Source organism: Oreochromis niloticus, linkage group LG13 (assembly GCF_001858045.2).
Source record: "Oreochromis niloticus isolate F11D_XX linkage group LG13, O_niloticus_UMD_NMBU, whole genome shotgun sequence".
Taxonomy (NCBI): Eukaryota; Metazoa; Chordata; class Actinopteri; order Cichliformes; family Cichlidae; genus Oreochromis; species Oreochromis niloticus.
The window spans coordinates 17,159,316-17,171,904 of record NC_031978.2 but is presented as its reverse complement, the minus strand read 5'-3'; the positions used below and the strand labels follow the sequence as shown (position 1 = coordinate 17,171,904).

The following is a 12,589-nucleotide window of genomic DNA, read 5'->3' as shown; positions in this document are numbered from 1 at the left end:
AGCTGTTATCATGATGGTGAGCTCAGGTGGAGTGAAATAAAACGTTTTTCTAGCATCCAAAACGACACCGCTCGTTCTTGTAATCAACTTTAAAACCTTTACTGGGAAAAGCTGATAGCACTCGTTAACCAAACTACCTGTTCATCAAGCGCCATTGTGAAGAAAAGAGAACTTTGCTCCCATCCACCACCGTTTGTTTTACACAGCATAAATTCTACAATAAAGCTACAGAGGTTATAATAAAAGCGCATGTGTAGAAAGTGAGATGAACAGATGAACTTTTAACTTAGTCTGGCGCGATGTTTAGCTTAGGCAGCTTGCTGAAGGATGACGGCAGTCGTCCTACTTTTCATTCGAGTGATACCTATAGCAAGCAGGAGTGACTCTAAAGGGGGCAAAGACCATATTTAGTTTAAGGCTTTAGGAACATAATTTTCCAGGTTTACTTAATATAGAACAGTGGTGTCCAAACCCAGGCCTCGAGGGCCGGTGTCCTGCAGGTTTTAGACGTGTCCTTGATCATCACAGCTTATTTATATGGTTAAATGACCTCCTCAACATGTCTTGAAGTTCTCCAGAGGCCTGGTAATGAACTAATCATTTGATTCAGGTGTGTAGACCCAGGTTGAGATCTTAAACCTGTAGGACACCGGCCCTCGAGGCCTGGAGTTGGCCAAGCCTGATATAGAATATGACACACACAGATACACGCACAAAACACATGCACATCATGAACACACACCAGATCTACCTCATTCAGGAGATTTGGTACTATCAAACCCTTTTGACTCAATATTGTAAGAAGAATTCTTTCCGGAGGAAAGGGTATTTATTTTATGCCTTAGTTTCAGGTGTTTGCAACTTTTTTTTTAGTATTATTGTACTGTGGTTACTTAATTTTGCATTTGACATAATGTTTTCTTTTAAAAATTGTATTTAATATGGCACATAAATGATTCTTTTTTCTTAAACACATGCAAAACGTTGCAATTTCTAATCAATGGAATAATTGATAGTACTTGATTACTAGAATAATAATCAATAGCTGTAAGTATGTCCAAAAAATGGTAAGCAAATGTCCTTGGGTCATCACTTCAGAAACAAATTACAAACATCTGTTGGAACAGATATATTTTTGCACCTTAGTTAATTTTTTTGTATTCATTGCTTTAATTTCACTCAGCAAATGGAACAATTAAATCTACGGTCTGTGTCTTTAAAAACAGTCTGATGGTCTCAAACTGCTGTTTCACCCTGCACGCTCACACAGTCATTCAGATTCAGCAATGGCATTAAAAATGTACTTTTCATCGAGAAGTACCATAACTTCATTCTAAAATACAAACTGAAATGTGCCAGATGTTCATCTCCTCCAATGCGTTTTTCTTATTCTGCAGCTCGTCTCCACGCGGCCCCTCCACCTCTCCGTCTGCACACAGTATTAGCACCCCAGAGAAGAACCGTTTCCCCCGTGGTACCACCAGTCGCAGCACTTTTCACGGAGCCCAGCTCAGAGACCGCCGCAGCGCCACCTACAACGGACCTCCAGCTTCACCCACATTGTCTCATGATACGGGGGCTCTTGCTCAACAACGCAGGGGCACCTCTACAGGGATCATTAGCAAGATCACCTCCAAGTTTGTCCGCAGGTCAGTGCTTTGTACCTTAGAGTCGTTGCACCCAACAGTTATTGTACCACCGTGGTCTCAGAGTCAGAGCTACATGTTAAACAAATATTTGACTGAGAACAGCTCAATGTTTTCAAAACTACAGGAAGTAAAGCCATACTTTACTAATTTATACTTCCTTTGTGCTAAGGTGCTTTTATTATTGAAGGGAAATGCAGGTTCTACTGGGAGAAACATTCATGTGCTCCTGGTGTAGTCTCATTTCCAGATCAGGAAGTTGTTCTTCCTGCTTTGTTGTGTTCAAACTTACAGTACTGTGCAAAAGTCATGAGCCACAGCTCGTTTCTTCTTATTTTGCTTGGATAATGGGAAACAAGTGCAGTGATTTACTTAAATGTGCAAACATAAATGGAAATAACATCTGGTTTGACCACTTTTATTTTTTCAACACAACCTCTTTCTTGTGATTTCTTTAAGTAGTCTTGAGGAATATTTCTCCAGGCTTCCTGAAGGACATTCAGAGCTCTTCTTTGGGTGTTAGCTGCTTTTTTCTGCCATGTAGAAATAATGTTGGGTTTGAAGCTCTGAGGTGGAAAATCCACGACTGAATAACTGTTTTGTTTTTCTATTCAAGTATTCTTTAGCTGTGTGTTTGGGATCATTGTACCACTGAAAAATGAAGTTGCTGCCAAACAGACATTTTTCAGATGCTGTTGCATGCAAATGATTCCATTTTTGACCGGATCCCAAACCCCACTGGCTGAAATGCAGCCCCAAACCATGACAGGAGACTCCAGCATGTTTTACAGAAGACTGTAGACACTCTCCTGCCATCCTTTATACTTATAGATGGCAATTTATACCAAAATGCTCCTTGGAAACAAATGATAAAGAAATGAGCAGTGACTCAAGATTTTTGCACAGTACTGTACATTATCTAAATCAGAAAGTCACTTTTCTTTCTAGTCTGACACCAAATTAATATACAGTCATTTTTTTAAATAGATTACAAAGCAGTTCAGAAAAAGACTTGAGTCTCCTTCCATGCTATCAGCTCTGTAAGGCTATACTTGGTAAAAACCTGCTAACAGGCTCACATTAACCAATACCAGGTGTTAGCTTTATCATGGTCACTGTATAAGTTTAACAAAATAAAAAGTAAAGCTGAGGTGAGGTGAATTATGTTGCAGGTATCAGTCATTGGACAAATTATTAGATGCATTCAAATCTCGATACACAACTGATGGCTAACACTGGCTGACAAGCACAAAGTCTTATGTTGTTGTCGGTCTGCAAAATGTACTACAACAAAACTACACCAAGCTTGTCTGTTTACCAGGGATACACAGACCTAGCAGCTGAACATTTGTATCAGAGGATGCTCGCCTTCACTATCTTGGATAGTGTGGGGGGAAAAAATGAAACTGCTATGGGATCTGTTTTGTAACATTTTTAAATCCATTATTTCAAATATTGGTATGAGCCAAAGATTTCCCAGTCAATGAATTTCTGTTATTTTCGTGTATGTAAGGCATAAAAATCCTCCCTGGACATACTGTGTGTCTCTGATTCAGTGTAAAAGTTACTGAAGTGATTAAAGGAGTTGCGACGTATGTTCGGATTCCTTTATGTGAACTTTCCAGTTATAAAAATGAAGGAAGCGTCACGCTCTCTGCCTGTTTACTATAAATGCTGCATAGTTTCCCCCAGTCCTCTGTGAATATCACACATCCACACTGCCACCCCTCGTCATCCATACAGCCGTTAGCACCTTCACGCTGGTCCATCTGGTGGAGGCTCACAGCTTTCTCTCCTTTTCTCCCCGCCTAGAGCTCTGTCTTTCAGGTCGACCCGGAGGTAGGAGAACATAACGCTTGCTGCACTTGTCACCCCCGTCCGAAATAAACCAAACCTCTTTGTGCCCACTATGACCTTGGCCCGTGTTTCCTTAACCCCTTGCGTACTTGCCCACTACACCACGTCCTTGCCTACTGACACCCTTTGTTATGCAGTTGTATTTCCTTCCCTTGTGTCCACCGCCTCTTAAACAAACCTCACGGCTCACCAGCTTCTTCTTTACTAAGCCACCAGATATCTGCTTCTCAAGTTGCTAGCTTTCCTCTCCTTATTCTCCCCCATCCTTTGGCTGAGCTTAACAGAAAAGACCAGGCAAAAATCCAGAGGCCGAATCGACTATCTAGAAACGCTTTTCCGCTCTTTGCAGATCAGTGGGGATTAAGGAAAGGTAGCGTATTGTAGATGGGATGATGCATTTGGTTAATGTGAGCTATAATAGAATGACCCTCAAAACAAAGACCGTCACAATCACCTCATTGTGTGCTGAACCCTGATACCCAGGAGTGTGGATTCTTTCCTGGCATGATGCCTGACACCCCCTCTGTGTCCAGTAATGATGGGGGTGGTGTTTAGTAGTGAGTCGGGGTGGGGCTGCATGTGTTGATATGATCCCAAGGGAATAACAAGTCTATTCCTGGTTTATTTCAGGGTGCCTAGTGAGGGCGAGGCCAGTGCCAGGACAGAAACACCAAGGTAAGAATTTGTGAGATGTCAAGTTCACAGAGAACGTGAAACCCACCTCAGCCTACTTCCCCTGTCCCTGCTCTCACTCTCTCCCTGATGTTTTCTTCCTCAGGAGTGCGTCTGGCGACACTAAGGAGGACGGCGGTCGGGATTCAAAGCCACGCTCCCTGCGTTTCACCTGGAGCATGAAGACCACCTCCTCCATGGAGCCCTCCGAGATGATGAGGGAGATCAGAAAAGTCCTGGACGCCAACAGCTGCGACTACGAGCAGCGCGAGCGCTTCCTCCTTTTCTGTGTCCACGGCGACGCTCGCCAGGACAATCTGGTCCAGTGGGAGATGGAGGTGTGCAAGCTGCCCCGCCTTTCGCTCAATGGCGTGCGCTTCAAGAGGATATCGGGCACGTCCATCGCCTTTAAGAACATCGCCTGCAAAATTGCCAACGAGCTCAAACTGTGACGGCAGATGGAGTCCCAGTCAGTCTTTTCTCTGGTGAGCTCTGGTCACAGTCTCATCTCATCACTGGATTAGTGTCGACTCGCAGGACAAAATTCAGCACTGACGGTCCTCGCCATGCAGTATCAGGGTGGACTCGGCTGGTAAACGTGCAATACTGGCCACGAATGTACTGTACAGGGTAGTGGATCAGAGAGATATTGCAAAGTTTAACGTCTGTGACGGAGAGATAGCAAAAAAGAAAACATAAAAAAAACAAACAGCTAACCCAGCTTTTTTTTTCTCCTTCCGTCCGGCCCTCTGTCTCTCTCTCTCTCTCTCTCTCTCTCATCGGCCCGCTGCTCCACGTCAGAAGACACATTTATGTAACACATGCAGTATGCAACTGAAGATGACCATCCTGCAATAATGTTTTCAGTCTTCTTTTTCTAAACGCCTACTACAAGATCTACTCTCCTCGCTGAATAACCATTAAACTTACCGTATGCTAAACTAGACGCTTTTCCACCTGTGTTAAGTCCGTATATAGATCAGGCTGGAGCCCATATGTAAAAAGAGAATTGTACTGTATGCATAACATCTGCAGGTACTGTATTGTACTGTATATTAATTTTGCGTTCTGTACAGACTTTTATTGTTAATACTGTCTTTTTTTTCATGGGATTTGAGTTCTTTCCTAATATAATTGATGTCTCTTGGAGCATTAATCTTTCACTCTGTATTTTTTTTTTCTCTTCTCTTTTTTTTTTCTTTTTTTTAAGAGCCACCATATGAAAATAGTGTTTTCAGTTTTATTTAAAAAGCACTAAATTATTTTGTGGAAAATTGAGGGATATGTTCCCTTGCCTTTTATGTTATATTTTTTTGCCTATGGAAAAAAACACTAAGTTGCACCACATAGACTTGAGTAGTAAGTTCAGTTAAAACTGAAATTGTGTTCACTTTATTTTCTCTCGGCAGTAGGTTGGTGATTTGGAGGTCCTGCTGCAATTGCACAACTTTTCCAGGGTGATGTGTATGAACATGAGAGTATGCACCTGTATTTCTTTGATGTTAGTTTGGTAGTCCTCAATTGCAAAGAAAAAAAACAGCAGGGTTTAAATTGGTTTACTTTAGAAAGCACCTGACAGGATGATACATGACGTGTTGATCGCCACGACGAGGCATTTTATTTTTTCTTTGATGGAGCCTTTCTAAAGAGCCTGATTTAGTCCTGCCACCAGTGTGATTGTGCAGGTACTTGTGTATCTCCTTGCTTGTGTGTTAATTTTCTTTCTTTCATTTTTTTTTTTTTAAATTTCAGCGGATTTTATTGTATTTATTCCATTACATTGTAATGTGCTGCTTTGTAGATTTGAGGCGTGCACTTTGTTGGAGAAAATAAAAAGGATTTTATTTGTTTGTATTTATTTTACTTCTATTTTTTTCATGTCTGACATAATTACACACCTAGGGTTCAGGACAGTTTGCCTCATTTAGCCTTAGGAAGTACAGTGCTGTGCAACAGTCTCGAGTCACCACTGATTTCTTTACATCCAAGGAGCCAGATGTTCTTCAAATTTTTTTCGCCATCCTTATTTGAACACTGAAACCATAGAACCTATGAACGATGGCAAAGATCAGTTTGACAGGCATAAAATAGTATTTGTGTACAAATAAGATGTTTCCCAAACAGTTATTGCCTGAAAAATTGACTTTAAAAAGGCCTTGAAAAATTCTAAGACATGTGGAGGACAAAAGAAATGGAAGGCATAAATTTTTTTTATAACCAATTAACAGTATCTGAGTGTGATGTCATTAAGAAACAGAAAAAGAAATCCAGCAAAGACCCAACACAGGACCAAAGAGATTCAAAAGGCCCTTCAGTTGATCCATTTGCTCCTAACTGAAGCTTCATCAGAGATGGTCTCAGTGGAAGGATGGCTGTGAGGAAAACCATTCTTAGGGAAAGGTGAAGTGTGCCAAATTATACAAGAACTGGACTAAAAATCTTAACCATGTTTGATGTATAATCAGTTCCATCTATGTTTGAATAAATCGCCCTCTCTTATCAAAATATAAAGAAATGAGGGCTGGCTCGAGACTTTTGCACAGTACTTTAGATATGCTGTTGTGTTTTTGGCTTTAAGTTTGTCACACTGAAGACATATCATGCTACACAGCACCAGCAGCGAGCTCCGATGAAATGTTAAGCTTTATTGACTCTAAATTGCATGATATCAATCCTAATTATGACACAATTAGTCACATTAGGCAAAGGTAAAGCATTATGACAAATGTCCTCCTTCATTTCAGTGCCCAAAAACGGTTGAAAATACCTTCAATAGTTCCCAGTTGTGAACAGCTGTATTTTCAATACATTATACAAACTATTACAATAAAAGCATAAGCTGCAAGGATATACAGGTAGACTCTAACCTTTGATATTTTCCAAATCAAAGTCATCATTTCAAATCATTCTCCAACAATTATCTAATAATAATCTGTCGCGGTCGTTGGTAAACTCTTAAAAACTCTTAAAAGCTTAATTTACAAATGGAAAGACGGAAAAAATGTAAACATTTCATTTTGGCAGATTTCTTCAGTTAAACATGGTAATAGGTTAAAAAGTACAATTTCATTTGTTTCTGTAGATAAATATATGACATTAGAAATGTATAAACATTGAGTGACACAAAAGGCTGAACACACATTAAAAATTAAAAAGTTACTGGCCAGTGTTAGATGTATTAGTGAACATGGATCTGCATTTATTGGGATGGGACGGCCCGTGTAAGGCCCTGGTCATGCATTAATGACTTGACAACATATGCGGTCTAATCCTAACTTGAGGTGCATGCACTGGACTCAAAATGCATCTCGGACATATGCTTGGTTGAGATGCATACATTTATCCTTTAATCTACTGCGCACTAATTTAACTAGAAGAGTTTTAAAATCAGTAGGAGTAATGCCTGCTGTTCTCAAGTTAGGATCAACGCTTTCTGAGTTGTTCAGCACTGCATCTGCTGCAACAGCCTGCTGTCTAGACAAAAAAAAATCACAAAATTCACCCACCAACCAATCTGCAACAGAAGAAAACTTAGCTCAGTTGCTCAGATCGATGATCCGGTGCTCATAGATCTGAGTTTTCCCTTTGAAACTGGAGGCCAGCAGGAATTGACGGTTGTCTATGGAAACTGGAGAGAAGGCCCTCGGTGCCTGTATGTTCAGCTCCTGAAATCGAACAAATTCGCCCTTCTTGGCATCCCAGCGGTAAACCTGGGTGAAAGAGTAATCGCTGCCAAGGATGGCGTATTGCCAGTTTCCCACAGCGAAGGGCTGGAATACCATGGAGCCACGAGAAGGCATGGTCTGCAATTCTCTAAAGAGGGCCCCGTCCCAGCGCATCACTTTGGAGTCACCAATGAAGCGCGTCAGGCAGATATACAGATCGTTTTTGAACTGGAAATGCTTCACAGCGTAAACATCCTCCATCTCTGGGATGTCGTTGCGCCTGTCAAACTTCTTGGTGCTTTTGTTCCACTGGTAGATGATGGGCCTCTGGGAGCTGCTGGACAGGATCAGGTGAGGCTTGGAGGAGATCTCCATGTACTCCACATCGGTGTCCCGATACCACTTATGGAGGGACTGATGCGAGTAGAAGCCATTGCCGTTCCACTTGTAAATGGTGGTGGACCCGGCCTTGGAGCTGTCTGCTATGACGAAGAAGAATTCGCTATCGATGCGGAACGTCTCAACGTCGTTTGGTTTGCGGATTTGCAGGATGTCGATGCCTTGGAGCTTGATGAATTTGTTAGCGGACGTGTCACGCTTGTAGATGTGCGAGCCACCAAACAGCTGAGCCACAATGATAAAAAGCTGGTTGTCAATGACCAGGGGTTTGCAGACCACCGTGGATGTACCTGGTGAAGCAGAAGAAAGGATGAAAAATAAATATCTTCACCCCTCCAATAATAATCTCCATTGAGAGGTTTAACTCACCCCTCCTTTCAAACTTGCACAGCCCATTCACAAAAAATGCATCTTTCACTTACTCTCAATAAAATCAAAGTTTCTGAAGACCATCTCCACGTGATCCCACTCTAGAAAGCTGCACTTCCCGCTGAAGGGCTGAGCGAACACAACGTACTGGTCATTCCCAAAAGAAAACGCTTCCACTGATATGGAGTTAAAATCCATGGACTGGTAGGATTCAAACTCTGCAAGTGAAACAAAAAACACCCACTTGAAATAACTTTTTTTTTAATCCAGTGAAACTTTGAGAGAAAACAACTGTATTTCTTGTACTCCACCTGTGGTGATGCAGTCGAATGACTGTGGCAGGAGGTCGTTGATCTTTTTGTCGAGCTGCGAGGCCGGGCCTTTACAGTAAATCTGATCCACTGTGGCATTGGTGCTGTATATCCACTCCACCAGCCATTTGAGCTTGCAGTCACAGGTGAACTGGTTCCCCCTCAAGTCTCTAAAGGGAAAAGACCACCAAACTAAACTCCACATGCTGTATTAAATGCATTCATAAAGGCCTCTGCTTTATGAATGCATCTAATTCCCAAAAGCTGGAGTTACTGAAGTGTGACTGCTGTTAGCTTTGCTCTGTGGCCCTCACAGCTTCAGTCTTTGCCCTCATTATCATCAAGGGGGACTATAAAGGAGAACCGGACATCTTCAGTGGGTGATAGATTGCAAACTTATCTCTTTCCTCAGTGCTGCATGCAATTTTAATAGCGTTAAAAGCACCAGCTACCCACACATTTTTCGAGCCTCGGCTGAAGTGGAATAATGATACAATGTTCTATATATAGAAGGCTGCACAGAAATCTCATTTATCTCAGTAGCACGCATGTAAATTGAAATGCAATGAATCTCTTTGTTAGGCAAAGGTAAAATTCATACTTACACTTTTGTCAAGGCCTCGAGACCCTTGAACAAATCTTTGGGCAGCGTTTCAAGATTATTGTACGCCAGACTCCTGAAAATAGATAAAAAATTGTGCTTAGTTTCTGGTTTCCACATTGATTATATGTGCATCCCCCCCTCCCCATAGCCACGCCACCTCAAACTATTAAATTACAATCTGTTTATGCAGTATTTCTGTATGTACACAGATATCTGTTAAGAAGCTTGGGGCACATATTGCCACCCTGGAGAGTACAGCAGGAATTGCTTATTGTGGGTTTGAGGAAACATTAAGCTATTTTTAGCACTGCCTCCTCAGCCATTTTATGGCTTTCTCTGCTACAATGAAGACGGTGGAAAAAAGACTTTTTCCTGTTGAGAGGACTCGTGTAGTATTTTATAAGTTTCTTTAGAGCCTTATCTTAAATATTATTGCATCAATAAAAGAAAATCTCAGAGCGTTTTTACTTATAATGTACTTTCACAAATCTGTAACGAAAGAATATTATACTTTCATTTACAGTGGACATTGACGGTGGCAGGATTTGCTTCGTAATCATATTCATAACAGCTGCACAATGTTGGGAGAAGTGTCTATGTGGCAATATAAGTTGCGCAATAAAAACTGTCAGGGTTTTACTGGAACAGTGCTTGTCTGCACCTGCACATAGATTACAATGTCTGATGCAAATGAGAGAAAGCTTCTCTTGTTCTCCCTCTCAAAGCAGGTCATCAGTGATTAGATTTTTAAATGAAATAGGTCACAAAATTAAATCCCCGTGCAACTGTAGTGTTTGTTTCTTTAATACCTCTAGTAAAAAAAAAACAGAAAAAGTACTTACAGGTGCACTAAGGTTTTCAGTCCACGAAAAGCATGCGGTGATATCGAATTGATTTGGTTGTTTTCAATGAATCTGAAAAGTTGTTGGATAAAATGCAGGAGACGGGAGATAATGTCAGGGAAATGCAACAAAACAATCACAAAATCAAAAAAAAACAACTTCAAGGATAATTTTGTACCAACTACTCACAGATATTCTAGGTGAGGAAGACCAATGAATGCATCCTCATTTATAGATTCCAGGTTGTTGGCTGTGAAGAGGCTGCATGGAGAAATCTCAAGTTAATATTTTTACTATTCAGGGTCAGCGAGTGGATAATAAAAATACATCTTGCCTAATAGAAAACCATTGTTGCTAACTGTAAACCACATACTTTTAAGACACGGATCTGTGCTCTCTGAGGATTCCTGCAGGCCTGCATGTCTGTTTTTAGACACACAGTGTCTCTGTCAGTACTCCACCCAAAGAGGAAATGAATTCCCTCATCAAAAGAAGGAATTACCCGTAAATTACCGGATTCACATTATTATACACAGAGACATTTTAATGCAAGGCTTGGAAGAAAGCCTAGCAGAGAGATTTAAAATCACCATGCCATGAAAAGGGATGCAGGAAAACCACGTTTTAAGCAAATGATTTTTTGGGTTTAAGGCTTCTCCAACATAATCAATAGCCACAGCAACACCCTTTCTAATATTATGGGGGAAATGTCTTGAACATTAAACATGGCGTTGATCAGCTCACTGTGGACTGACAGAGTGCAAGAAAGCAAGAAAAAAGTAAAAACTCCTAAGAGATTTCTCACAGGAGATGCAGAGCAGGCGTGAGGATGAAGCTCTCTTTCGGAATTTCAGTGAATTCAGACTTGACAAATGATCTGTGGGGGGAAAAACACGACACACACACACACACACACGAATACTGTTTAGGCTTACAGCACAGACTGACGAGCACTTATTGCAGTCTGTTCCTTGTATATGCAATTATTATGCAGCACTGGCGGAAAAATCCACGTCTTAACCAGCAGGTAGAGCTAAGCATGTTGCGTTCATCGCTGCAGTGGGCCGGGTTTTTATTTCAAAACAATGATAAATAGAACTTACAAAGATGTGATATCTCGGGGAAAGCTGCGAGGGATGAGTCCTGCGCTTTCGCACAGAGCGTTATCTTTGGAACATGTACACACTAAGGGACAGCGAGGCGGCTTGGGTCTCCTGCTGTCCACTAGAAGTAAAACAGACGCCACCACAAGTAAGCCGAGCCAGAGCGATCTGCTGGGTATCTTGTGTGTATGTTCCATCCTTGAGATCCGCAGCGGGCACAACTTGCGAGTCGAACAGCCCTACACATGAACCAGGGTCTCTGCTGTGGTTCCTCTCCCACCGCTGCTGCAGCCGCTTCTGCCTGGAGGCCACGCGAATGTCCGCTCTTGTTTATCTCCGTGCGCCACCGCCGCTCTGGAGGTGATAAAATCGGGCGACCCGTGCGCCCACAGCGCCGTAATTACACCGAACCTCCAGACGAAAAGAAATCTAAACCCTCTGACACAAAAGCAATAATAATAAATATATAATGTGACGCTTGCTGTGGAGTCTTGAAGCTCAGGAATATTCCAGCTGGCTAGGTGACAAACGCGGTGTGAGGGCAGGTGGGGATCCCAGCGGGAGCAGACGGAGCATCTTCATCCAAAACCACGCCTATGATTTCAGCAAACGCCACTGTCTTCGTGTCAGGGTCTTGGAGGATTCCGCCCAATGGGCAACGGAATTGTGCAATTTTTTTCGTGAATCAGCGGGAGAAGAAGAAGCTCTGACATGAGCCAGCGGACTGTCGTCTGTGGCGCAGACGCACACGAGCTTTCTATGCGGGAAGCGGATGAGAAACCCGCTGACAATTAATTGTGATTATGGAAATGTAGCTGCAACATTTGGCTCAAAACCAGATGTTGACTGTCAAAACCCTGCCGTTACAAATCACGCGTTCTTTAGTGCCGATAAAGTCACCGAAACTTTGTGCTTTCTTAAATATTCCCATATTTGTAAAATGTTGTGGGTATATTTCCTGGTTTGCACTCGGTTTCCATGACGACTGGAGGATGCAAAGTATTTCTGACCTGTGGTGGAGGGGTGTGGGGAAACCCTCCTGTCACTCTGACATCTGTTCTGCCTCAGTACCATCCCCCTCATCCTCTAAAACAAAGGGCAGGTTAAACGGTCCCTAAAAT

General features: G+C 42.0%; 2 protein-coding genes across 5 annotated transcripts in view; one reads left to right on the top strand and one right to left on the bottom strand.

Annotated features, from left to right (window-relative positions):
• Positions 1-6,033, top strand: part of mark1 (MAP/microtubule affinity-regulating kinase 1) — a 41,179-nt gene extending 35,146 nt beyond the window's left edge. For 3 of the 4 annotated variants that reach the window (XM_013275552.3, XM_013275555.3, XM_025897341.1), the window contains 3 exons: positions 1,398-1,649; positions 4,134-4,178; positions 4,282-6,033. In XM_013275552.3, coding sequence (XP_013131006.1) covers positions 1,398-1,649; positions 4,134-4,178; positions 4,282-4,627 — 643 coding nt within the window. In that variant the 3' untranslated portion in view covers positions 4,628-6,033. Of the gene's footprint in view, positions 1-1,397; positions 1,650-3,458; positions 4,114-4,133; positions 4,179-4,281 lie in introns of those variants that run through there. The other variant, XM_019366689.2, reaches the window with a different exon arrangement.
• A 767-nt stretch (positions 6,034-6,800) lies between these two features.
• On the bottom strand, positions 6,801-12,332 carry LOC100696113 (leucine-rich glioma-inactivated protein 1). The gene is made up of 8 exons (XM_003451935.5): positions 11,469-12,332; positions 11,171-11,242; positions 10,555-10,626; positions 10,366-10,437; positions 9,525-9,596; positions 8,920-9,089; positions 8,662-8,826; positions 6,801-8,529 (listed from the first exon to the last, which is right to left on the bottom strand). The coding sequence occupies exons 1-8, from the start codon at positions 11,663-11,665 to the stop codon at positions 7,712-7,714; spliced, it is 1,638 nt and encodes a 545-aa protein (XP_003451983.1). The 5' UTR covers positions 11,666-12,332; the 3' UTR covers positions 6,801-7,711.
• Positions 12,333-12,589: the final 257 nt, after the last annotated feature.